At 54.3% G+C, this 26325-nt stretch overlaps 1 protein-coding gene across 1 annotated transcript; it reads left to right on the forward strand.

Moving 5' to 3' along the window:
* Positions 1 to 16119: 16119 nt before the first annotated feature.
* On the forward strand, positions 16120 to 21617 carry KCNG1 (potassium voltage-gated channel modifier subfamily G member 1). Its single transcript, XM_060124126.1, has 2 exons — positions 16120 to 16893; positions 20774 to 21617. The coding sequence occupies exons 1-2, from the start codon at positions 16120 to 16122 to the stop codon at positions 21542 to 21544; spliced, it is 1545 nt and encodes a 514-aa protein (XP_059980109.1). The 3' UTR covers positions 21545 to 21617.
* Positions 21618 to 26325: the final 4708 nt, after the last annotated feature.

Raw genomic sequence — 26325 nt, forward strand, 5'->3', positions numbered from 1 at the left:
ATGGGGAATGAGGAGGAACTGAAAGCTCTAACTCAGAGCTTTGCCTGTTCAAGTGTGGATGCAAAATGTCACACAGCATCTCTATCCAGAGGATTCTACTAGGAAGGTGACTGTACACTGCTCTGGGATGGTGGCACCTGGAGATAGCACCAAGGATGCAGGCTCCTCCCAGGAGAAAGGACAGTGCCCAGTTCCCTGGATGTGGCCTTAGCTGGAAGTCCTCTACCCCGTGCAGACCTCGCTCAACACACGATCTGCTTACGTGCATCCTCCTTCACTACAACTAAGCTCTTCTAAAGCCAGAAATGTGACTTCTACGTGCTGGGCGTATAGAAGGTCCGCAATGAATGAGTGTCACATGATCCACTGAATGAAACCAAAGAACAAGAAGCAAGACATCAAAGAATAGGGTGCATGCCCACACTTCCAGAACTGAACATTTCCCTCAGGGAAAATGAGCAAAGGCATCAGCGCTCACTGCACGCAGCAGCCATGAAGACCTGGTGTTTGTACAGAGAAATACCCCGCGTGGGGTGTCGGGAAAAGGACAGTGTCATCCCATAAAGACCAGAGTCAGCGAGGCTTACAACATCCCAAAGCCCCCAGGAGATAGATGCACAACCTATCAAAGCTCCAGTAGGTGTCTCGGATCATTCTAGAATTAATGTATTATAAAAATTTAAAATAAGCTAACTTATTATTTTAAGCCCTTCCCTGGATAGATGGTGCAGCTGAGAGGCTCAGGGCACCTAGGGGACTTGCGTCCAGTCACACAGCGAGTCTAGGGGCACAGGCTGGACCAGAGCTCAGCTCTCCTGACTCCCATTCCAGGACACTCTAGACTAGGAGCAGAGCTGGGACTAGGGTGAGGCAGGTGAGGCACGCTCGCCCGAGGAGCAAAATGTAAGGAGGCTAAGAAGCTCTGTAATCGAGGTAAGTAGCATTTTGATGCAATATCTATTTTTTTGGACGCAGTATTTTTTAAAAAACAAACCCAGTGCAAAACAAATCCATGATAAGCAACACAGCAACTTTTAAAACAAAGACTTAAAGTTGTACCCTCGTGTGCCTCAACCTCCTCCACTGCACCCTGATCCCAGCCTAGACTAGGAGCCCCGAAGTGACAACCGACTAAGACGCGGAGGAAATGGTTGTGTGGAAACCTATAGGAAGATCACGACAGGATCTTAGCTCCCCGACAAGGGACTGAACCTGGGCCCTCGGCAGTGAGAGCGCGGAGTCCTAACCATTGGACTGCCAGGGAACTCCCTCAACCTCTGCACTTTAGAATCACTCAGGAAACTTCAAAAATTCCCTTCCAGGGAATTCCCAGGACGTGGCTTGCTTGGGGTGTCTGAGGCACAGAAAAGCAGAGTGCTGGGAGAGGTGGCAGGTGAATGCCACCCCGACCCCCATCCCCACCCCAACTTGCAGGGCAGCATTTTTCCTGCAACAAGCTGTGTGCCGGGGACACTCAGCTTGACCCCCTGCCAGGAGAGCTCAGGGAGAAAATTCCATGCACCACCCCCCTTCCTAGACACCCGCCTCCTAACTCTAACCAATTGTCTCGTAAATCTTAGCCTTTTCACCTCCAGAGGCAGGATGGATTAAAAAGTTTGGACAGCTCTGGGTAACCCTTTCTGCCATGGAGAAACAACCCAGAACGTTATGACTTACTGACAGTGGGTTATGAATGGGAAGGAAAGCATACCCTTAAACCGCAGACTGTAACTCCCTTTTAAGGTATTTCCTTGGGGCCAGAGACGCCACATCTTCCTCCTGCCCCCCCCGGTTCTAATAGCACCTTGCTTTTTAGTGACAAGCTTGGGCTTTTAGGTCAGCCAGGCCTGGATTCAGATCCAGTTTTGCCGTTTACTGGGTGGCCCTAGACAATTTATTGAGACGAGACAATAGCAACTCATGCTTCCAGGGGTCCGGGGGTAACTTAAAGGACATGATGAGGGCTGAGGGGCAAACCATGGGCAAAGGGGGCAGGGCACAACCCAACACCAGCACACTGCTCTCATGGGGGATGTCAGCCAGACCTCCCAGTGTTTCAAAAGAAGAACAAATTATGTGAAATCTCCTGATTTTTACAGGCTGGCCAACTAATTCAAAATTAAAAAAAAAAAAAAAGTCAACCCAGAAGGGCCAAATAAGGCAGGTCTGCGAGCCAGAGCCCACCGACTGGCCCAGTTTGTGCCTCTGACATCCACAAATCACCCAGCAACCTCCCTGGCACCTAGTAGGTGCTCAGCAAACACAGGTCATTTCCATCTTTTCAGGAAACTCTCCAGGCATCATCAACATCCATTTCCACACAACAGCTTGGGAAGGAATGCTTCTCAGGAGGAAAATGAAGATACAAAAAGAAGAGCTGAAAATCTGGAAGGCTCCAAAGGGAGGGAGGAACTGCCAAGGGAATTCCTTAAAAGGATTTAAAAGAATTTTATTGGCCATAGTTTAGCACAAGTCAGGGATAAGATCAGGCAGTAATTTAACTCCTGGGCCCAGCAAGCGAGTCTGTGCCTGTGGGGTGGATGGGGGGTGGGAGGGAGGAATTGTTCTTACCGTGGTCTCCACCAGTGTCTCGGGTCCTCTGTCCACAGGTCACCCCAACATCTGCCTCCGACTCACAGCGTTCTGATGGGAACAGCGCCTCCACGGAGGGGCGCATAAGGCCCAGCTGATCCTACACAACAGAAAGCAAGGCTTGAGTCTCCCCACCCTCCCACCCCAGTGGATCTGGTAGCTCACATGAACTTTGAAGTCAGACCCAGCTGGGTTGAGTTTCAAGTCTTCAACATCAGAGGTTCTCAAAGCGTGATCCCCAGACCAGCAGCGACCCCATCAGCAGCGGCAGCAGCAGGGAACTTGTTTGAAAGGCCCCACCCCAAACCCACTGAAACAAAACCACGTGTTAAAACCACCTGGGTTTTAACAAGCCCTCCAGTGGATTCTGATGCACGCTAAGGTTGAGAACTCCCGCTCTCCATCTCTATCCTGTGGTCTTCAGCAAGGCCTATGTCTCACTGAGAGGATCAACTCTATCCTATGGGCCTGTCCTAAGCACCCCTCCAACAACTATTTCAAAAGCCTGGTCTGTCTGTGCCAGACAGTGTGGAAGATGCTAGGAGGAGAGCACACAATCCTGGCCCTGGTGGAGCTTGATGGCTAGTGGGGAGACAGATAATAAGCAAAGAAAAAAGATATAAACGCCAATTTTCAGAAGGGAGAGGAAGGCAGGGGCCTGATCCACCGCATAGAGCTGTGTTTCTCAAAGTGCACTCCAGGGACCACCTGAGCACCAAAGCCCACACAGCCAGGCAGACCTCCTTTCCTACACGCCCCCCAATACTCCTCTCTAGTGTCCCTGCTGCTCCTCAAACACCTCTCTCTCCTGGGCTTCGGGGCCATTGTCTTTGCGGTTCCACCTACCTGGAAAGCTCTCTTCCCAGATCTTCCAAAGATGGGCTGCTTCTCCTTGTTCAGGGCTCAGTGTAAATGTCGCCTCCCCCTAGGTCTAGCTAAAGCGGTCTCTCCCCTCACTCTGCAGCCCCACCGCCTGCTCGGGCTTCCTCCCTGCCCTTCTCACAGCCTCCCATCTGGCGCCTCAGCGGCTTGGCTGGTTCAGCCTGTCTCCCAACAGAAAGTGAGTTCTTGGGGGCAGCTCCTTGTGGCGGTGACCTCTGCGGCACGGGTGAGCCGTGACACCCTAACCCTATTCCTCTTCACGCAGTCCCAGAAAGAGCAGCGCTCTCAGCTCCGGAGCCTGCTCCCCACGCCTGAGGAGGAGGCCACAGGCCGGGCTCAGGGCAGGGTTTCTTCACGGCCTTGCTGGGTGCTCTGATGGTGAGAAAGGGCGGTAGAGACTGGAAGGAAAAGAGGAAAACGGGGTGCGAGGCCAGCGACCCTAAAAGGCCGGCTCTGCGGTGGCGCCCTCTCTCGGGCAGAGCCCTCCAAACCAACCCCCAGCAAAGGCGCGACTCCTACCAGTTCCGAGGTGAGGCGTCGCTCTCAGCCGGCTCGGGACCCCAGGACCCGGTCCGAGTGCCCCGCGTCGGCTGGGGGTGCTGGCAGCTGGGCCAAGCGGACTCCGGGCTGGTGGCGCACAGGGACTTGGAGGGAAAGGCACCTGGCGAGGCACGTGCTGTCCCTAAGAAGTTGACGCCGCGAGGCGCGTGCAGTCCCTGGCCCGCAGTGGCACGAGGGGCCCAAGGGCAACGGCGCACTCGGACCTCCAGGGAGAAGCACAAGACCGGGCGCGTGGTGCGTGCGGCCCCGCGGCAGCGGAGCGTGGAGCCTTTACGTGGCACGTTGGCGCCTGGGGCAGTGACGCGAGGGGTCCAGGGCCAGAGGGGACTCGAACCTCCGGAGGAAGCAACTGACCCCAGGAGGCTGGCGCGCTGCGGGGCGAGTGCATCCCGAGGGCAGCGGAGCGCGGGGACCACGAGGGCAGGCGGGCGGAGAGGCGCGGGCGGGAGGGCGGGGAAAGGGGAGAGGGCGGCGGCTGGGCGCTCGGCGCGTGCTGTCCGGGCCGGGACTCGGGAAGGCGCCCAGCGGAGCGCTGCACATCCGAGGGCCCGGGCCCAGCCCTGGGCCGCCCGGACGCCTGCGGTCGGCGCCGCGTGGCCTCCGCGCTCCCCGCCGCCGCCCGCGCTCCCCGCCCCGAGCACCGCCCCTCCCTCCGGCCCGCCTCCCGCCCCGCTCCCTCCCTCCCTCGGCGGCTGCCTCGCGGCGCTCCCGGCGCACTCGGAGCCCGGCGAGGACCGGGAGGCAGAGGCTGGTGGCCCTGGGTCCGAGTGCCGGAGCCGAGCGGGGCCCGGGGGCCGAAGTTTGCCGGCGGCTCCGGGAGGTGGCGCGGGTGGCTTCCAGCCCCTGGTCGTGTCCTCGCCGGGACCCGCCGGCGAGCCGCGGCCCGGCCAACTCCGCGGTGGGGACGCTGTGCCGCGAACTTGAGGTGGGAACTTGGCGCGCTGCAGCCTCTCCGAGCACCGCCGGACTGGCGGACTCGGGCTCCGGTAGGGGGAGATGCACGTGGCCGTGGCCCCAGCGCCCCAGAGGGGACCCCGAAAACCACTGAGGGGGGCGGCCGGGACGACAGAGGATCCGGGAGCAGCTGCGGGCGGTGGGGTGGAGCTCGCTCGCCACGGTCATGGTGCGGGTCCAGCTTCTTTTCTTCCCTGGGGTCCCCGGGGTGCGAAGTGACAGGGCAGGAGTGGGGGGGTACATCCCGGCTGTGGCAGAGGTTTCTCGGCGTCTCGCGGGAGGATCCAGGGAAGAGGGAGTGTTGGGGGGAGGTGGTAGGGGGGCGTCTGTCACTCGCTCATTCACTCCATCCTTAGGCACCGCTCCGAAGGGAGCACCCTGTCAGTGGGCTTTATTGAGTCACTCATTAACGCCACAAGCTTTTATTGAGCGCCCACTGTGTGCTGGGCTCTGGGGACTCCTCAGCCTCCGGGGCTCCCTACCAAGAAGGGGCTCAGCCTGGATGGATTGGAGTCTTCGGATGAGGAAGGAAACGAGAGAAGTTCATTCATTCATTCATGGATTGGACAAAGATTGGTTGAGCACCTACTATGCACAGCTCACCATGCCAAGTGCCCAACGTTCATTATTTCATTCATTTAACAGTTATTGAGGCACTGTGCTGAGGAGGGAACCGTGAAGGAGAGGGATGGGATGGGGGCAGGAGAGGATGGAAGCCAGCTTGCAGCTTGGAGAACATCCCCCCCTCCCCATGTGTGTAGGCAGAATGTCACTGGACAGGTTGCAGAACAGCCTTTGCTTGGTTCGCCTACTGCATTCATTCTCAAGGAGGAGCAGGGGGAGGCTGGAATAGGTTGTTGGATAAGAAGAAAAGGTCTTTAAAAAGCTCTTTAGGGGAGGGTGGTAGTGGGGAGGGGGGCTGAGAAACACTGATCTAACCATACCGATGAAGGGAGGCTCCCACCAATGGGGTGTATTAGTTAAGTTGTCCATTCCGCAGGCATTTTCTTAAGCACTTGCTCTTCTTAAGTACATACAGGGTGCCAGGCACCAAAGTCACCAAGGAGAACGAGACGGACACAGAGACCCCGTTTGCTGACCCCTCAAGACAAATGCAGGGGAGGTGGGAGAAGGGAGCAGGAACTGTTCTGATTCATTGTGTGTGTGTTAAGGGGGAAGGGGCTGCTTCTGACTCTATGAATCTAAGCAGAGGTTTATTCACTAGGGTGTGTTTGATACCCACACACATGACTGCAGTCAGAGTCACTTCAGGGACCCCCCCCCCCCCGGAGCACGTTTCCAAGGCAGATTTGGCACTGCTGGAGCCAGGGGAGGGGCAGGTACCCAGGACGTGCTGGCTTTCTTGAGTGGAGTTCTCAGAACCTGTCAGACCTGAGCTTGACCCTGTGTCCTCTGTCTTGGAGCTCTGCAGAGGCACCTGTCGAGCAGGGAGGGAGGATGTGTCTGAAAGACAGGTGAGGATGGCCCCTGGGGATTGCCCTCACCAGTCATTCCCTAAGCCAGCCCATTCCAGTGGAAAGATGTCTGTCATGGGACCCACTCCAAACCCACAGGGGACTGTGAGTATGCTAGAAACAAGACAGCCCTGATTCCTGTCCCAAGCCTTGAGAACCCAGGCTGGGGGAGTCCTGGAGTCTGATTGGGGCAGATCTGGGGGCTAAGCTCCTGTCCCACTGCCATTCTGAATTCCCTGCACCAGCCACACAGCCGGGCTGTGGCAAGAGAGGAGGGAGATGCCCCAGGGAACAGAAGAGCAGAGAGATGTGTCCTGGATGTAGGACTGAGAGACTCAAACCGAGACTAAGGAATTAACCCCCTGGACCCCTAAAAGGTGTCTTGCCTGGGCTGTCTTTTCTCCACATCCCCCTTCCGAATACGTGAGGAAGAGTCAACGTTTCCGGTTGCCAAAGATATAGGGTCTGGGAATCCACTCTTGGTTGGCTCATTAAACCCAGAGATGGAGCCCCTGGGTGGAAAATGGCGGCTGGAGAAGACACTCTAAAGAGAATTAATATAAAGGGGGAGACAAGAAAGTCTCGCTGCAAGCACTCGATCCCTGGTGGCCATTTTTGTTCCATGGCAGCCAGTATTTGACTGACAAAGTCAGAACCTGGAGTGAATGTGCTCCAGATAGGATCCGAATGGTGCCTCAGCCCTTCCCCTGCCCTGTGGTCAGAGCCTCACACCTGCGTCTCCCCGGGAGGGCGGGCACGCCATGCTCTCCCTCGTTCCTTCCTCCCTTCCCCGCCGCAGCTGACCACGGACACGCGGCCTCAACACTTGCTGAGGAATAAGAAACGAGGGATTGTTTAAGCCGGTGTCCCCTTCCTGCTGCCCCAAGGTCCTCACGGCTCTCCAAGCCTGTGCCTCTGCTTACGCCTGTGTTCCCAAATTGGGGGGCTGCAAGGAGGCAAAGAGAAATGGACCTTCCGGCTCCCACCCCAAAGCCCCTCCTGGTAGAAGGCAAACTGTTATTTTGCCAGAAGCAGAGCGGGGAGGCTCGAGAGGCTGCCTCTGTCTGGGGGGAGGGGCGTCTCCGGCATGTTCTCTCTTTGGGGGTGGCGGGGTGGAGGAAAGAGCCCAGGTCCCAGCAAATATCCCCCCCACCCCAGTGACTTGGGCCCCAGCTCGCAGGAAGCAGGGCTGAGGTCCAGCATGGTTGGATTGTAACGAGGGAGGACAGGAGGAAGCCGAGGAAGATGGATCGCCCCACGCGGGCACAGCATCGCACAGAGGTCCAGCATGCCAGGACCTGGGCCAGCCTAATGGCTGGATCTGTTTTGATTAACGTTTTAATTGAGGATTAATGCGGCGTGACCCACCTCTGAGTCAGCCCAGCCAGGAGCCCTAACGTGACCGATGAAGCCGCACAGGCAGGGGAAGGGCTGCATGGAGAGATCAGTGGGGTGCCCTCGACACCCGATCAGGGTCAGGGGATCCCACAAGTTGGCAGGTGTGGAGCGGGGTGGGCAGAAAGAAGCCAAAGACCGAGGAGCTCGGGAAACACTTTTTTTTTTTTTTTAAGAGAGTTGCATTGCACTTGGTTCATTTCTTACTGCCACCTATTACCACCAATTTAGTGGCCAGAAGCAACAAATTTCTTATCTTACAGTTTGGGGGGATCAGAAGTCCAAGTAGGTCTCATTGGGCTAACATCAAGGGGGCAGCAGAGCTGTGTTCCTTCTGGGGGGAGAATCCGTTTCTGCCTTTCCCAGCTGCTGGAGGCTGCCTGCCTCGGCTCCTGGCTCGCATCATTCCAACCTCTGCTTCTGTCATCACATCTCTTCCTCTGACTCTGATCCTCCTGCCTCCCTCTTATAAGGACCCTTGTGTGACATGGGGCCCACCAGTTGATCCAGGGTCATCTCCCCATCTCAAGGCCCTCGGTTTAATCACAGCAGCGTAATCTCTTTTGCCATGTTAGGTAACATATTCACAGGTTCCATCCGGGGCTTGGGACACGGGCATCTTTGGGAGGCCACTGTTCTGCCAAGCACAGGAACGTGCCTCATCAGTTTACATTGCTGACGGGGAAACTGAGGCCCAGCCAAGCGAGTGGCTTGACCTCAGCGCCAGGTGAGATGGAGAGCCGGCACTGAGGTCGAGCCCTCTGGAAGGCGTTGTCTGCTTCACATTCCTCCTCTGAGAGAGGAAATGCAAGGGGAGGAGCGGGCAGGGGAGGTGCCAGGCGTGCTGTGCAGAAGCCATTCTAGCCAGCGCAGAGCCCTTCTCATGTGCCAGGCATGGCTCCGAGCACTTAGGAGGAGAGTGCGATGATTACCCCCACTTTACAGCTGAGGACACTCAGGCACGAGAGGTGAAGTTATTTGCAGAAGGCTGCACAGGTGGTAAATGGTGAGCCAGGCAGCGTGGTCCAGAGGCCACACCCTCACCCCTGGCTGGTGCCTGTCTACACCATAGGAGAGTTCTGCCCAGAGACCAAAATGGCAACTGGGAACTTGACGCAAGCAGGAGTTTTGTTGATTTCTTACTCTGCTCTTGTGCAAATACGCAGTAGGAATAAAGATGGTTCCCCAGCTATGGGCAGTTGCCTGCTTCTCCCCATCCGCAAAGACTTTTCAAAAGCTTGTGCATAGAAAATAGAGACGAGAGACCCCGTCCCTGGCTTGCTTCTGGTGCTGGACACCCTCCCCGCTCCACCAGGAATGAGCAATGCAGGGGCCCAGTAAAATGCAGAGTCAGGGAGGTTTGTTCAGAATCCCACAGACCTAGCTGGAGTCTGGTCTCATCACCAGAGTCATGAGTTTTCACTTCTCAAAGCCTCAATTTCCTCATCTGTAAAATGGGGGTGTTGATAGTAACACCTGCCTCTTAGGGAAGGACGTGGGCTCGCACAGTGAAGGCTCTCCACAGCGCCTGGCGCCTAGTGTGTGATTATGGGAGGCTGTGACGTGTGTTGCTACAGCACTGTGAGTGGTTGGTGCTCTCTCTGCATTCCCCCCTCCTGCTCAGAAGAGGGACAGGCCTAGGACTGGAAGAGTGGAGTCGAGAGAGGACAGCAGTTGGTCAAAACCCTGGAGAGACCCAAGAGGTGTCTTAGCAGTTGGGATCAGCACGTAACAGTTTGTGGAATCCTTCCTGTCCTTGATGGGATGTGGCCCTGGGGATGAGAGGTCAAGTGACAGTGACCATACCTGCAGCAAAGCTCCATTCACCACATCCTCATAACAGCCCAGTAAGGTCGGCACACTTATCCCCACTTTATAGGGGGAAACAGGCCCAGAACAGGGCCGGCGCCTCAGTAGGTGCAGACGGCTGTATCAGGCCGAATGGGTATGAACAAAAGCAGTAGTAACAGCGAGGCAAGCCTGACTTAGACCTTCCTCCCATCCTGCTACCCCCCAGGCCCTGCACCCCACCCTCAGTCAGATGCTGACCACAGAGCAGCCTCATGGTGGGGGGGGGGCTGCCCCTCAGAACTCCTCCTGGCTTCAGTGCTCATTTCTCTTTGGAAATGTATATACTCAGCCCTCCATCATAGCTCGTGAACATCATCTTTCTCCCAGGAAGAAGGAAAAGAAATTGCACAGGGAGTGTCATCAGATCTGTGGGCTCACAAAGGGGCACTTGATCAAGGCAGCCCCAGTGCAGAAGGTTTTTCTCTCTAAACAGAGGGTCTCCACTTCTCCAGTGAAGCTCCCCTAGCGTGGGATCCACAGAGGCTTCCAGAACCCCAAGGAGGTTGAGCAGTTGGGCAGGGGGCTTCCTGCCAAAGCCCAGAGCAGCTAGAGGGTCTGCAGGCTTTCCTGGCCCCCTCCCTTTTCTCTCTCTCAAACGTCAGCAGGCTCTCAGGGAGCCTTCGAAAACGCCAATTCCTGGGCCTCCCCCTTGGGGATTCTGATGGAGAGGCTCTGGGGAGGGGCCTGGGAATCTCACTCCACTGAGTCCAGGGAGATTCCGAACGCAGTGGCTTGATTTTTTTCGTCGTCTTCTTCTTTTTTCTAAAACCTGGATTAAAACCCAGGGTTGTGCTAACCACACTCTACTTCATACCACTCTTCATCACTGGCCTGTGCCAGGCCACCTTAGTCACTGTTCCCTTCATCCCAATCCCCACACTTATTCCCCTCCCCCTGCCCTCCCAGGCACCCTCCCTGTGGTTGATAGAGGTCCTTACATGTGCTCAAGTCTTCGTAAAATATGTAATGTTGTGTGTGTGTTCATTTACATAAATAGCATAGTGCTATAAACTTCTGTTTCTTTTTCCACTCGGCACCATGTTTTTGAGATCTAAATGTGTTGCTAAACCTACATCTAGTCCGTTGCTTCTAATTCCTGTGCAACCTCCAGGCATCCGCCATCTGCATCGCTTGTTCATTTCCCCCCTGGGAGGCACACTGGGAGACCTCCTAGCACCAAAGCAACACAAGCTGCACATTCTTGTGCCTTGTTCCTCGCTTAGATATGAGTCCCCAGAAGCAGATGCTGAGTCAACTATTTGAGTGTAAATAATATATTACAGACAATGTCTATCACAACCCCTGTGGACCCAGGTCTGGGCAATATACCAAAGAGTGGGTTTCCTGCATCATAAGGTACATTCCCCTCCGTACCCCTGATGGCTTTCCCAGAGGCTATACCAGACTGCACTCCCTCCAGCAATGGGCTCTGGAGGTCAGACAATGCTGGGTTCCAGTCCTGCTTGATCAGGTCAAGAAAGGAGTCACAGTTGGCTGGTGGAGGGGGAGGACAACAAACCTCCCTCATAGCTAATAATAATACAGCAGGCCCACTGAGGGTCCACAGGGTGTCAGGCATTGGGCCAAGCACATCGCCTGTGAAATCTGCTTTAGTCCTTAACATAACTCAGGGAGGTTGGAGCAACTCCTATTCCCATTTGACAGAGAAGGAAACTGCATCTCAGAGGCAGGACATGACTTTCCCAAAGTCACAGAGTGACTGGGCTTGAACCCAGATGTTCAGACTTCAGAGCTAGTGGGCTCTTCTGCCTCCCCGTCTTGGGGTAGTCAGCAAGTTGCCCCCCCAAGCTGGAGTCTAACCAGCTTTTTCTCAACATCCCCTGTATTTGTCTCCTATTGCTGCTGTAACAGATCACCACAAACTGAGTGGTTTAAAACAACAGGAACTTCACAGCATTGTAAATCAACTATACTCCCCAAAAAAATTAATTAATAATTTTAAAAACCACGAACTTACTACCTCACACTTCTGGAGAAGAGAGGTCTCAAATGGGCATTACAGGACTAAAATAAAGGTGTGGGCAGGCTGTGTTCCTTTCTGGAGGGTCTAGGGGAGAGTCCATTCTTTGCCTGTGTTGGCTTCCAGAGGCTGCCTGCTTTCCTTGGCCCGTGGCCCCTTCCATCTTCAAAGCCAGCATTGGCCAGTCGGGTCTTTCTCACAGTGTTGCATCACTCTGATGCACCCTCCTACCTCCCTCTGCCATCTTTTAAGGACTCTTGTGGTTGCATGGAGGCCCCAGAGACTCCAGGAAAATCTTCCCACCTCAAAGGAAACCGATTAGCAACCTTATTTCCATCTGTAAGCTTGATTCCTGCTTGCCATATAATCTAACATATTCAGGGGTTCTAGGGGTTTGGATAAGGACACGGACATCTTTTGGGCGGGGCAGGGTGGGGATTGGGGGGATTATTCTGTCTACCAGAGCCCCCCTAGTGGTGTCTACCCACACTGACCACTCGGGCCTGGGGTGGAGTGCAGCTTCAGCAGGGAAGTGGGTGCCGGGCGGCGGGCACTGAGCACAGGGAATACCGGCTTCTGCACCTCGCCGTATCTCTGCTAGCCTGGCCCTCCTGCCCACCCCAGCCCAGCCAGGTCAAAGCTACCAGCTAATACCATCCCCTCCCCGACCACACATGATCATCAGGTCAGCTTTGGTGGTCTGACACCACCCATCCATCCATGTGCGAGGCCCCCATCCCTGCTCTCTCTCCCTGATTTGCCCACACCCTCTCCTGTCCATCATCCCACCGCCAGGAAAGGCTGCCTCTAACTCAGGCCTCATCACAGCACCACCTATCGGTCACCTGGGTGAATGGCACCACTGGAATCATCCTGCAGCCTAGTCTTTCCCCCTCGCCCCACTCCAGTCCTGCAGCAGGTCCTGTCAGCTCTTCCACCAAAGTCCACCCCAAATCCATCCAATTCTCCAGACCCCTCCACTGATCCAAACCTCGATGGTCTCTTTCCAGAATGACTACAGGGGCTTTCAGCCTGCTGTCCCCAACCCAGCCTGAATCTTCTCCTGAGGCTGCCTCGCCCACGAGGAATAAACCCCAGCTCCGTCTGATGCCTGCCAATGCCCCCACACACATCTTCTCCTACCTTCCCCTCACTCACTCTGCCCAGCCACTCGGGCTTCACTTTGGTCTTTGACCATCCAAGCCCATCCCCAGGTCGGGGAGCAGGCTCTTCCCATTCCCACCACCTGAGACACCCTCCCCCAGGTCCTCCCAGGGCTGGCTCTGCCCCCAGGGTCCCCTCCTCTGAGAAGCCCTCCTGGGTTAGCCCTCCAGCTAACATTGACCCCCAGTCATTTCCCATCTGTCACCTTGTTCTGTTTTCATCACAACACCCACTACAGCCTGTGTACTTATTTAGAGACTGTCTCCCCCACTAGAACGTCACCTCCGTGAGGACAGGGCTGGGTCCGTCTTGTCCTCTGCTGTGCCTCCAGACCTAGCCCAGTCCGACACGTGACTGTGATGACTGAATGCATGACGGCTCCCTCAGGACGACTCCTCCTCATGCCCACCATCGGAGCCCCTTTTTCAAATGGCTTCCTCTTCCCAAGTACACATATAGACCCTAAGAGGCAAAATCATTGAATTTCACCATGCTCGAGAACTGACAGACCTAACACTGTAGGGTAATTTTAAAAGATCAGCCTTTTTGTGAGGGTATCAGGCTGGGTGAAAAGAAGCATTACATTCCAGAAGCAGGACTTTGGAGCCTGTTTGAGCTATGATCCTCATCCGAGACTCTAGCGTGCAGAACTGTCACCCCACACCCATCAGACTGGGTAACCCCAAGACCAAAGGCTCGGGAGAAGTGTGCCCACCCCTCGCTTAGCAAATTCCAGCATCTGGGCCTCCCCAGGGCCCTCTGGCCCTCTGCATACAAGCAGCCTGAACGAAGCATGCTTTTTCTCTCCTCTCCATTCTAACAAGTCTCTGAGACAGGACAACTTTCCACATAGGAAGCTGAGGCTTTAACTCACAATTGACGTGGGTCATGAGAGAAAAAAAATGAGGAATCGTTCATTGGGGGTGCTTTCCGCTGGAGGGAAATCGAGGAGGGTTGAAAGAAGAAATTCTGCAAGAAGAGAAGTGATTACAGATGTGGGGTTTCACAAGAGCTCTCCAGGGCTTGCAGGATGAGAGGAATATTCCTTTACCTTCATCACTATTCTTGCCAAACAGAATGTCGTTTTCCCTCTTGTCTTTGGCGGCAAAGAGAAAGCAGCGGAGCTGAAAAGCGGTCCCACTTAAAAGCGATCTTTCCCCTTCAAGGGATTCTGGCAGGCTTTGCCTGAGGAGATGAGTTCCAATTTTAGGTGAAGTTAAAAACACTCAACTCTTTAAAATCAAATCATTTTTTTCAAACACGGGTGTACCCTAGTTTTCCAAAACCTGATCTGTGAAACTATAGCTTGCCCCAAAGATAAATGAGTGGAGTGCGGATTTGCTTTTGTGAAAGAATTCGTTAGGAAGGCGCCCCTTTCAGATGTGGAAACCGCCATGGCTCCTGTTAAGCACTGCTTCTCATCCGTGCAGGGCTGCGTGTATGTGTGTGTACCCGCGTGTGTTTCCCCTGAACATGTCCATAGCACAGATGGACACTCAGGTATCGGAAATAGTTTCCATTTGTAATTGATAGGCTTTGCTGGTACCCCTTGCATCCGTGGGGAATTGAGCTGGGGAGAGGAATGGTGATTTTTAAAAGCAAAGTATTAGACTCTTACTACTTTTCCCTGGATCAGCTGAATTCTGGAGAACTCTGTTGCTGTCATGTAGGGGTCTCAAACTCAAATGCCTACAGGGGCCAGGAAGGAAACATACATGAGAGAAGTAAAGTGGGTGTTAGGAAGACAACAGGGAGGGGTAGGGACTGTGGTGTATTGTAGCGTTCATGCCCTGCCTAAAGGGGGCAGTCATTTCTCAGCTGGAATTTGGGCCAAACATTACCAGATAGTCTGATTTTTCAAAAGAAACCAAGATATACGAATTTTTACAGGAAATGTCTCCCTTTTCAAAATCTTCTCCAAGCCAGGCAAAATATTTGTGAACCAAATGCAGCCCATGAGCTATGAATGAATAAGCGATCTCATTCTAGTGGCACAAACGCTTAGCTTTGAGGGTTGGGAAGGAAGAAGTCTATAGAAGCTGAGATTTTGACCTCAGTTTCTCAGAAGTGCCCTCATCGTGTTGGCCTCACCAACAGGAAACGTAATCATTTGTTAAGCATTTCTTGGAGCTTTGACACTGCTGGGCGCAGGGATTCAGAGACGAGTAAAGCACACTCTTCCCCCAGGGGGCAAGCAGTCTACTAAAGGAGCCAGGCTTGCACACAGATCATTCGAAAACAGGTGACAAGTGCAGTGAAGATAAATGGGGGGAGGGGCTGACATTCTATTTAGCTGGAAGAGCCAAGGAGGGCTTTCTGGAGGAGTGAGCATGCCTGTCCAATTCATTCCTGTATCCTCAAGATGATGTTTACTGATATATGAGCAAACATGGCACCGTTGTGATAACTGTGCATTTTTTGGACATTGACCCTGATTTATGGCAAGTGATATCAGTTTTCCATGTGTGGAAGGAACACAAGGTGTCCGTTTGAGTTAAATACTAATAATAGTAGACAGTGGGAGTTCTCTGGTGGCCTACTGGTTAGGATTCCAGGCTTTCACTGCCATGGCCCAGGTTCAATCCCTGGTTAGGGAGCTGAGATCCTGCAAGCCACATTGTATGGCCAAAAAATAAATAAAATAAAATAATTTAAAAAATAATGGTAGACAGCAAGTAGTGAGTACCTACCATGTCCCAGGCACTGTAGTAAGTGGTCTTAGACAGTGCATAATTCATTGAATCCTCTCAGTAATACTGTGGAGTAGATCATATGGTCACACCCATTTTACAGATGAGGAATTGAAACACATTGAGGTCGAGTAACTTGCCCAGGCCACGTGACTCCAAAATCTATGCTTGTAGCCACAACAGCAGACAGACATTTATTACTCACAGTCCTGGAGGCTGGGAGCCTGAGCTCAGGGTGCCAGCATGGCCGGGTCCTGGTGGGGGCTCTCTTCCTGACTTGCAGGTGGCTGCCTTCTCACTGTGCCCTCACATGGGACCTCTAGTGTCTCTTCCTCTACTTATAAGGGCACTAATCCCACCACGGGGGCTCCACCCTCATGACTTCATCTAAACCTAATCACCCCCCAAAGGCCCCACCTCCTAATACCAACCCATTGGAGGTTAGGGCTTCCCCCTGTGAAATTGGGGGAACACAATTCAGTCCATATCAGCAAATATCTGCAGAGACTCAGGAGTCACTGTGGGTCTTTCCTCCCCTCTCCCCCCAGGCCCGAGAGGGATGTGAAGGCCCAAAATGACCCTTTTACCGGGAGACAATTCTGATTACGACTACAGCGCGCTGAGCTGCGCCTCCGACGCCTCCTTCCACCCGGCCTTCTTCCCCCAAAGCCAATCACTCAAGGGCGTCTTTTACCGCCGAGCCCAGCGGCTGCGGCCACAAGACGAGCCCCGCCAGGGCGGCCAGCCAGAGGACCGCAGGCGCCAGATCATCATCAACGTGGGCGGCATCAAGTACTCGCTGCCCTGGACCACGCTGGAGGAGTTTCCGCTAACGCGGCTGGGCCAGCTCAAGGCCTGCACCAACTTCGACGACATCCTCAACGTGTGCGATGACTACGACGTCACCTGCAACGAGTTCTTCTTCGACCGCAACCCGGGGGCCTTCGGCACCATCCTGACCTTCCTGAGGGCCGGCAAGCTGCGGCTGCTGCGGGAGATGTGCGCCCTGTCCTTCCAGGAGGAGCTGCTCTACTGGGGCATCGCCGAGGACCACCTGGACGGCTGCTGTAAGCGCCGCTACCTGCAGAAGATCGAGGAGTTCGCCGAGATGGTGGAACGGGAGGATGAGGACGACCCGCTGGACAGCGAGGACCACGACAGCGAGGGCCCCACGGAGGGCGAGGGCCGCCTGGGCCGCTGCATGCGAAGACTGCGCGACATGGTAGAGAGGCCGCACTCAGGGCTGCCCGGCAAGGTGTTCGCCTGCCTGTCGGTGCTCTTTGTCACCGTCACCGCCGTCAACCTCTCCATCAGCACCTTACCCAGCCTGAGGGAGGAGGAGGAGAAGGTAAGAGCCCAGGACCACTCTCCTCCCAGAAGTGCACAGCCTTCTCACCTGCACTGTCACCTCCTCCAGGAGGTCTTCCCTGAGTGCACTGGCTGAGCAGCACCCCAGTCCATCATTGTGCTTACATCTGTTTATAAGTGTGTTTACATGTGTGTTGCCCGTCTCCACCTTCAAACACAAGCTCCATGCCTGTGCAGGTCTGCGCTGTGCCCTGCCCCCCCCCAACATTGTCCAGCAGGGAGGAGGCACTCAGCCACTCCCTGTTGGATGGATGGATGTATGATGTGATCTATGATGTACCTGGCCCCAAGCTAAGCACATGACATATACCATCAAAATTTATTTCACCAACTTGCATCCTTTCTCAGCCTTCCTAATTCCCTTGCATGAAAATATCCCAGAAAGCTTTTTTGGGTCCTGAATATGAGTTTTATTGATAGATGTGTGTGTGTGTGCACATGACCTCAAATAGTGAGCATCTCTTTCTGTTAAATGAGAGAATTCCCATAAAGTGTTCACTCCAGGGCCTGACGGGGTGTGTGTCCAATTCTCAGGGATACCACTCACTTAGCCAGCAGTTACTAGGAGCCAAGGGCTGGGCTGCCACTCTGCCTGCATCTTATCTTCTCAGCGAATCTTCCAGCATCCTGGTATGGGAGGTGTTCTCACACCCACTTGACAGCTGAGAACACTGAGGCAAAGCAGCTTGCCCAGACCCAGGTCTGACTGAGTCCCTAGTCTCGTTCTTAAACATGGAAGTATGGGTGCCACATGGCAGCCTGAGACCTCATCTAGCCCCACAGTTCAGCCTCCTTATGTATGAGACCCTCAGCCTTTGAGTTGGGACCCTTTCCCCATACATAGGGGTTCTGGAAGCAGGTCTCAAGACAGACCAAAAGGTTCAGATGGTGCAAATTGTGTAGGCATTGGAGAAATAGGTAGTATGGCGGTAGGAACTCAACATAAATATCATGCCAGCCATCATTTATTGAGCACTGGCTGTGTACCCTGCATGTGCTAGGGGCTTTACATGAACTCTCTGATCAAACATTAGAACCACTCACCACGTGAGGGTTTTCCCACACACATATATTATGGGAAAAGTCGCAATAGTGTTGCCTTTATAACTCGCAGGGAGTTTCTGATACTTCTTTTTTAATACACTGAATTTTCAAAACCAGTGTTAAGAAAACAGCACTCAACCAGTAAAATGAACTTTTGAGAAGCATAAGGGGTAGTGATGAAGGGGGCAGGGCTACAGCCAGACGGCCTGAATTTGAATCCCACTTCGTCCACTCTGGCTGTGTTACTGTAAGCAAGTTACTTAACCTCTCTGTGCCTCAGTTTCCCTACATGTCCAAGAGGCTGTGAACAGGCTCACCTCACAGCACTTGAGGGTTCAGTGAATGGGTCTACGGGAAGTGACTGGAACATTGCCTGGCGATGTGCGTGCAGGAAGTGCTCACCATGAGGATTATACGTGCCTACCAAAAAAAGAGAAAATGCCCGTCATTTGAGACCTGTCTGGAAGCACCTGTATGTAGTGTAGATTTCTTCTTGGCTCCAACATACACAATACTGATTTTATCAGGAAAATACTAACAAAGCCACAGTTTTATTCAACTTCTGATACTTGCTTTAAAAAAAAATACCCGGCCTTTTTCATGACTCAGTAAAAATGCTGTTCTTCTGCTTCATTTGGGGGACCAGTGGGGTTCACTGTTTCACCTGAGTACACGTTTGAGTGCCTACCGTATTCAGGCTCCACAGGGCAGACAGGATGGCCAGAGTGGGTCTCCAGATTCAGGAAGCTCAAGTCTAGGTGACAGCCCCGTGACCATAAGTATGACACACAAGCCAAGGGGGCTCTTGTGAGAGGACCACCAACTGTGCTGGGGATACTTGGAGGGGAAGCACTCCAGGAAGGCTTCCCAGAGGAGGGGGCTTCCTGTCCCAGAGGTCTGAGATCTCAAAGCCTCACCCAGTACTAGTTCATCTCTCCAGCCTCTCACATATTCCTAGAGGAAAAGCTAGCAGAGCAGGTCTGGTAGAACCCAGCTGTGCCCGGGAACCGACAAGATGCCCCAGGTAGAACCATTTGTGCCTTCCCTCTCTGCCAAAGGCCCCTTTGAGGTTGAGGTCCAAACCCACTGGGGACGGTCCACCGTCCAGTTGTATTGCAGACCAGAGCAACAGCTGGCAGCCCACATGACAGATACAGCGCACAGATGTGTTTGAGTGAACCATGGAGTGCTTTCTTTGTATTGAATTGTCACAACATTTAAAACCCAGGAGATTTCATGTAAAACTCCAAATTTCCAGCTTCTCTTGAAAAATTCGGTGAGGCAGCCTCAAGACCGAATTCTCCTGGGACAGCCATCAGGGGCCGACGAGCTAGATGGCTGCGCACCCCAGCAGGCCTCCGCCCCACCTGGGCCACCTCCGTGGCTTTCCCTTTGCCTGCCTGGCCTTCATCTGACACCCCGTCTAAACACCAGGCCAGGGCTCTTCCGTCCATCCTGGTAACAAATATGAATGGATCACTGGGCACATGCTGGGCCTTTCCAGGCACTGGGGTCCTGAGAGTGAACAATACACAAACTGTCCTGCCCTGTGGGGCTGCAGTCTCCTGGGGCAGTGGGGCAGGCAGGCAGGGCTGAGACAGATGATAAACATGGTAAATAAGTAACTTACTGAGCATATTAAAAGATGATGAGCATTACGATCAAACAGAGCAAGGGGAATCGGGGTACCGGACAAAGGGGGAGGGCTTTTAAACAGGGCAGGTCCCAAAAGCCCTCCCTGGGAAGGTGATATGGAAGTAAAGAGCTGGAGGAAGGGAGGGCAGAGTGATACGGGTGTCTGGGGGAAGAGGAATCCTGCAGGGAAAGTCAAGAAAAGTCAACGCTGAGCTGGGGGTGATCCTGGGGTGTTGGAGGAGCAGTGAGGAGGCCCGTGGGGCTGGAGCAGGTGAGCGAGGCAGCAGGGGGCAAGGAAGTGGGAGAGGTGGTGGCTTGGCCACCTGTGCCCCTGGGGGACTTGAGCCATCTCTCTGAGCCATGGAGGATGCTCAGCAAGGAGGGACAGGATCCGATTCACGTTCTGAGTCCCTCTGGCTGTGTGTGCGAAGTGGACTGCAGGGACCAGGAAGCCCAGGGAGGAGGTGCCTGCGACTGTGCAAGTCAGAGAGGGCGGTGGCTGGACCCAGGTGGGGCAGTGGACAGAGTGAGAAGTGCTTTGACTCTGGAATCATTTTAAACGAAGCACCAGTGGGATTTCATGAGGATTACAGGGGAGGCGTCAGGATGAGGCCAAGTCTGTCCTGAGCACCTGGAAAAATGGGATTGCTGATCGCTAAGAAGGGTATCCACAGTGGGCAGGTGTGCAGGCAATCAGGAGCCCAAAGAGACTAGATCGTAAATGTTCTCGACACAATAAACGGAACGATAATTATTCATATTGCAATATATACATGTATCAACTCATTGTACACCTTAAATTTGTACACCATGTTATATGTCAATTACATCTCAATAAAAATAAATTTTAAGAAGAAAGAAATCAGGAGCCCGTTTCGGGACATGATGAGTTTGAGACACCTACCAGACATCCCAGGAGGCAGCCCGTCTGGGGTGTGCAGTTCAGGGGCAAGGTCTGGGCTAGAGAGAGATTAGGAATGGTCAGTGTTGAGATGGTACTTCAAGCCCTAGGTCTGCACGGGATCAACCAGGGAGTGAGCATAGCCAGAGAAAGAGAGGACTCGGGGCCGCAGGACACAGACAGGCACATGCCCAGACCACCCTTCACCCGGGTAGCCCAGCCAGGACAGAGCCCCGTGCTCCTTGCTGGTGGGACCGCTGACCTCTCCCCTCTCTCCCAGGGCCAGTGCTCCCAGATGTGCCGCAACATCTTCATCGTGGAGTCTGTGTGTGTGGGCTGGTTCTCCCTCGAGTTCCTCCTGCGTCTCATCCAGGCGCCCAGCAAGTTTGCCTTCCTGCGGAGCCCGCTGACGCTGATTGACATGGTGGCCATCCTGCCCTACTACATCACCCTGCTGGTGGACGGCGCCGCTGCGGACCGCCGCAAGCCCGGCACAGGCAACAGCTACCTGGACAAGGTGGGGCTGGTGCTGCGCGTCCTGCGGGCGCTGCGTATCCTGTACGTCATGCGCCTGGCCCGCCACTCGCTGGGGCTGCAGACGCTGGGGCTCACGGCCCGCCGCTGCACCCGCGAGTTCGGCCTCCTGCTGCTCTTCCTCTGCGTGGCCATCGCCCTCTTTGCCCCCCTCCTCTACGTCATCGAGAATGAGATGGCCGACAGCCCCGAGTTCACCAGCATCCCCGCCTGCTACTGGTGGGCCGTCATCACCATGACAACTGTGGGCTACGGCGACATGGTACCCAGGAGCACGCCTGGCCAGGTGGTGGCGCTCAGCAGCATCCTCAGCGGCATCCTCCTCATGGCCTTCCCCGTGACCTCCATCTTCCACACCTTCTCCCGCTCCTACCTGGAGCTCAAGCAGGAGCAAGAAAGGGTGATGTTCCGGAGGACCCAGTTCCTCATCAAAACCAAGTCGCAGCTGAGCAGCATGTCCCACGACAGTGACATCTTGTTTGGAAGTGCCTCCTCAGACACCAGAGACAACAACTGAGCCCAGAGGACACACCCCGCCACCGCCACCGCCAGGACACCCCCAGCCCTACCCGCCCTCTGAGGCTTGAAGCTATCGCCATCACTGCAGAAGCCTTCAAAGGCACGTGCTGCTTCAGAGCGCAGCCCTGGCCTAGGAGTGACCGAGCCACGCCCCAGGGAGGATGTCCCAGCGTCCATCCGCAGGGGGTCCCTGGTCCTCAGAGTCCAGAAGTGAAGCCCAGCACACAGCCCTGTCGGTCCCCCCGCCCGCCCCAGCCCCCATGCCTGTTTCCCTAATAAGGAAATGGCTTGTTCTTTCCACCATGTAAATAACATGCCCAGCAAAGACTTGCTTTCTGGGGCTGCCTAGAGAAAAAATACCAACAGCAGCAGCTACACGTCTGTCCTCAGTGTGGATCACGTGCGATTAAAGAAAACCGGTGAAAAAGAGAGAAAAAGCCTTCCACGGAGCTCTCTTAAGAGAGGAAACGGCGCTTCCCAGCAAGGCCAGCCAGTGTGGGAACCAGAACCTCTCTTAAGAGAGGAAACGGCGCTTCCCAGCAAGGCCAGCCAGTGTGGGAACCAGAAGGGAACCTTCCCAGCAAGGCCAGCCAGTGTGGGCCATCTGAGAGCATAGTCTGAAGCCCCCAAAGGCCTCCCTGGGCCCCTCAAAGACCTACAGAGCACCCACCCGACCAGGAACACCTCCCGATCTCATGCAGTGTGGATGGTGCCGGGTAGAGAGGGAGCCCCAGGGCAGCCCACCAGATTTGCTCTGCTTGCAGAGTTCAGAGCCCCTCAGTGCCAGTCCGGAGAGGGGGTTTGGCGCCCAGGTGGCGGTCACACGCCTGCCTTCCGCCTCACAGATACCGCAGCATCGCTGGCTTCTCCACCCAAACACCTGCTGCCTTGGCCCCGGCTCCTCCCCTCGGCCAGCTGCGGAAAGCAAGCTCTAAAATAAATCTGGTCCCATCACTGTCCTGCCTAAACCCACAGCGGCATCCATCACGCTGAGAATAAAGCGCAAATGCCCGGCATTGCCTGGGCCTGCGGCCCTCTCCAGCCCCATTTCCCACGTGTCTCTCTTTCGCTCACTCCATCCGACTACGCTGGCCTCCACACTGCTCTTTAGAAGCACCCAGCCCATTTCCCGCCCCGGGCCTTCGCACATTCAGATCCCTCCGTCCTGCCGAGCACTGCAGAGCTGCCTCCTCCCATCACCTTCCTGACCACTTGCCTAGAGAATCCCCTCCAGCACGCGCGCTGCCCGCGCTGTCTCTCTCACCCAGCTTATCTTCTCCATCCACTTATCGGCTTCTGGAATTGCCTTGTTTATTTCTCTGCTCCTCACTTATGGTCTGTCTCCCGCCCAAGGAGGTCAGTGCTATCGTGGCAGGGATTCAGCGATAGAGCTCACGGCTGACTCCCAACAGCTAGCACAGGGCCCGGCAGCCAGCAGGTACTCAACAGACATTTGTGGAATGAATGAAAGACTGAGGGGAAGCAAGAAAAAGGGCCAGAAAGTAGAAAGGCTTTTGCTTTTAACACTGGATAGCGGGACGTCGGAGCACCTCTCCCTCTCCCTCTCCCTCCCTCTCTCTCTCTCTCCCCCTACCCAGTGGGGAGGCAGGGGCAGGGCTACCTCTGCACAGTGTACACGCAGTGATGCCGACTGGAAATATGCAAGTCACGAGGGCCTCGTTAAAGCCTCCCCCTGACACCTGCTTCCAGTGACTCACGCCTGAAAAGTAAGTGTTCCGACTAATTAGCTCTACCCTCTGGAGCCCGGTGGGTGTCACAGAGATCAGGCACTGCCGTCACCCGTAATAATACCTTAGATTTATGGAATGAGCTTTGCCCCCCTCCGAAGTGGCTAAGAGAGAACGGAAGACAATTGAAAACGCAGAACAGAGAGAAACGGGACACACAAAGAGCCTTTAAAACTCCAGGGAGGGGAAAGCAAATACCATCTGAGGTGGGGGGAGCCCAGAGCAGGCCACGCTGGGAGGGGAGTCACGCGCCCACCACACCGAGGGCAGAGGAGGAGCTGGGTCACTGAAGGTCCAGGTTTCTGGCATCTTCTTGCCCAGATTCTCATCTGTGCTGGTGGCTGAGGTGGAGGCCCAGACGCAGGCGCCTCTCAAGACCTCCCTTGAGGGACAAAGGGGCTCAAGATACTGACCTTCACACCCAGAGTGTTGCTTAAGGATCCTTTGCCCTAATTAAGAATCCGGAGGCCTCAGGACACCTAACTAGCCACTTCTAGGACCATCATCGACTTGACTATAGTGGCTTTTCCACTCTTTTTTAGCAATATGAAATCTGATGAAGAAGCCCAGCTAAAAATTGGACTGAATAAGGGCTGTTCTGTTGGAAGCTGGGGGCATAATTCTTCTCCCGGTCCTAAGGGAGAAGACCCCTTTTGACCCCGGTTCAGACAGCTAACTCCATGCAGTGAAAATTACGGTGAGTGAAAATCACTGCTCTAGGGGAAACGGCAAAGCAGACCTTTCCCAAATTTATCTTATTTTTTAGGTCACATGGACATCCCCCATCTACAGTTGAGCTCAGGGCTTCCCTAAGACTCACAGTGGGGACTGGGAAAGGCTGATTTCACAGTACAGATTCTCAGCCCACCTCTGAGGAGGGCTGGGACCTCTCACCTCGGGCACAGAATTTAAGGGGGAGTCAAAAAAAAAACACCTTAGTAATCAAGATAAATCATATTTCAATGCAATATTTTTTAAAACTCAAGACTAATGCTAAAAACCCATGATGAACAAAATAAAGACAGGCTCTGCCTTTGCAACTGCATAACTCTGACCCACATACCTCTCTTTAGTTCCGGTCCTGACTGGACACCCCTGCCGTATCCTATAGGACAGTTCCAGCCAGCCAAGCCAGTCCCCCAGGAAGCACAGGTGGGAGCCTTTAGCACCTGGTACCGCAGCTGCTGGGCATGGGCACCCTTCCCACTGGAGGGGATCAGAATGGCCACCAACCCCACCTCCTACCCCAGTGAACATTTGAGAACCAGGCCCCTGCCCTCATGGGGCCCGCACAGTGGCGGGGAGAGAGAGAGAGACCGAGAAATGCAAATTGAAGAAAATAATTTCTGATGTTGGTGAGCACAGGGTGACCTGGCACACAGCGACGGGGGCCAGAGGAGAGGTGGAGAGCAGCCCCTGAAGAGAGTCAAGGAAGGACTTTCTGAGTAGGTGACATCGAAATGGGGACCAGGAGGAGGGGAAGGGGCAGCCATCCAAGCAGAGGGCACAGCCAGTGCAAAGCCCAGAGGTGGGGAAGCCCTGGACATCCCACCAGCTGTCGAGGGAGCCTGTGGGCACATGGCCCCACTGCGAGAATCCTTCCTCCTAGGGAGAAAACTCAGATCTGCAAAGTTGACCCTCTTTGAACAAACATTTCCAGAGACCTTACTCTGAGCCAGGCCCTCTCAGAGCAGCTGGGGACAAAACAATAAAACAACAGAACTGGACTCAGTCCCTGCCCCAGAGGTGCTTATTATTTAATGGAGAGAAAGACACGTGAATAGAAGATTTCTGCGCACGTGGGATGATGGGGGTGCAGGCTCAGGGAGCTGTACGAGCATGGAGAACGACATCAACTGGGAATTCCCTGGTGTTCCAGTGGTTAGGACTCGGTGCTTTCACTGCCAGGACCTGAGCTGGATCCCTGGTTGGGGAACTAAGATCCTGCAAGCTTCACAGCACAGCCAAAAAAGAAAAAGAAAAAAAAGACATCAGCTAAAGGAAGCGTGATTTTTCACTCAGATTTACGTTTGCTAAAACGGCCTCACATACATTTTCCTCCAGAAAAAAAAAAAAAAAAGTATTCCTCCTAACACCGGTTCTCCTATCTCTCCATCCAGTCCTGTTAACTTATATCAGGAATCTGGCCACTTAACCTACTCCAGTGGTCCAGCCCCCATCCTCTCCCACGTGGATTGTTGCTGAAGCCTCCTGCTTGGTTTCCCTGCTCTCCTGCTTCCCCTCCCATCTGTTCTCTGCACAGCACCAGACGGACCCTGTTGAAACACAACTCTGATCATACTCATCCTCTGCACAGAGTGTCTCCCCCAACCTGGTGACATTCCATCCCACTCAGTCAAAGCCAGTGCCTCTCGCGGCCCCAGCTCCCTGACCTGGTGTCCTTGTCTCCCTCTCATCTCTCCCTTCAGCTACACCAAACTCTTTATTCAATGAACAGACCAAATACAGTCCCTCCTCAGGGCCTTTGCACTTGCTGTTTCCTCTGCCTGGAAGACTCTTCCCTAAGGTATATCCACGTGCTCCCTCTCTTTATTAGGGTCTCTGCTCAAATGTCACTTAAACAGAGAGCCCTTATCTGACCTCATCCCCACAGCCTATATAAAAGACCACACTCCTAGCATGCCCCCAGTGTATTAACCATGGCTTTTCTTTTCTGTATTCTGATGCTTTGACATCCGGGACCTTGCAGACCCTGCAAGGACTGCTCCTTCCAGGGACAGCCAGTTCCTAGAGATGGTAAACCACTCACCCGCAAGCGTGCTTTTCAAATACAAACCAACCAATCCGGATTCCATACCCTTAGCCACCTCCCTCCACCTCCCTTTTGGGGCTCTCACACACCAGGCCACTGTCCACATGCCCTCATCACCCCAGGGCCAGATCAGACAACCAAGCACAGCCCTATGCCCCAGGGCTCGCTGAAATTTTTCAAACTAGCCAATCCTAAGCCTGCTTACCCTGCCTCACCCACTCCTTCCCTCAAAAACCTCAGTAAAGTTCTTGCCCACAG

Source organism: Lagenorhynchus albirostris, chromosome 15 (assembly GCF_949774975.1).
Source record: "Lagenorhynchus albirostris chromosome 15, mLagAlb1.1, whole genome shotgun sequence".
NCBI classification, from domain to species: domain Eukaryota; kingdom Metazoa; phylum Chordata; class Mammalia; order Artiodactyla; family Delphinidae; genus Lagenorhynchus; species Lagenorhynchus albirostris.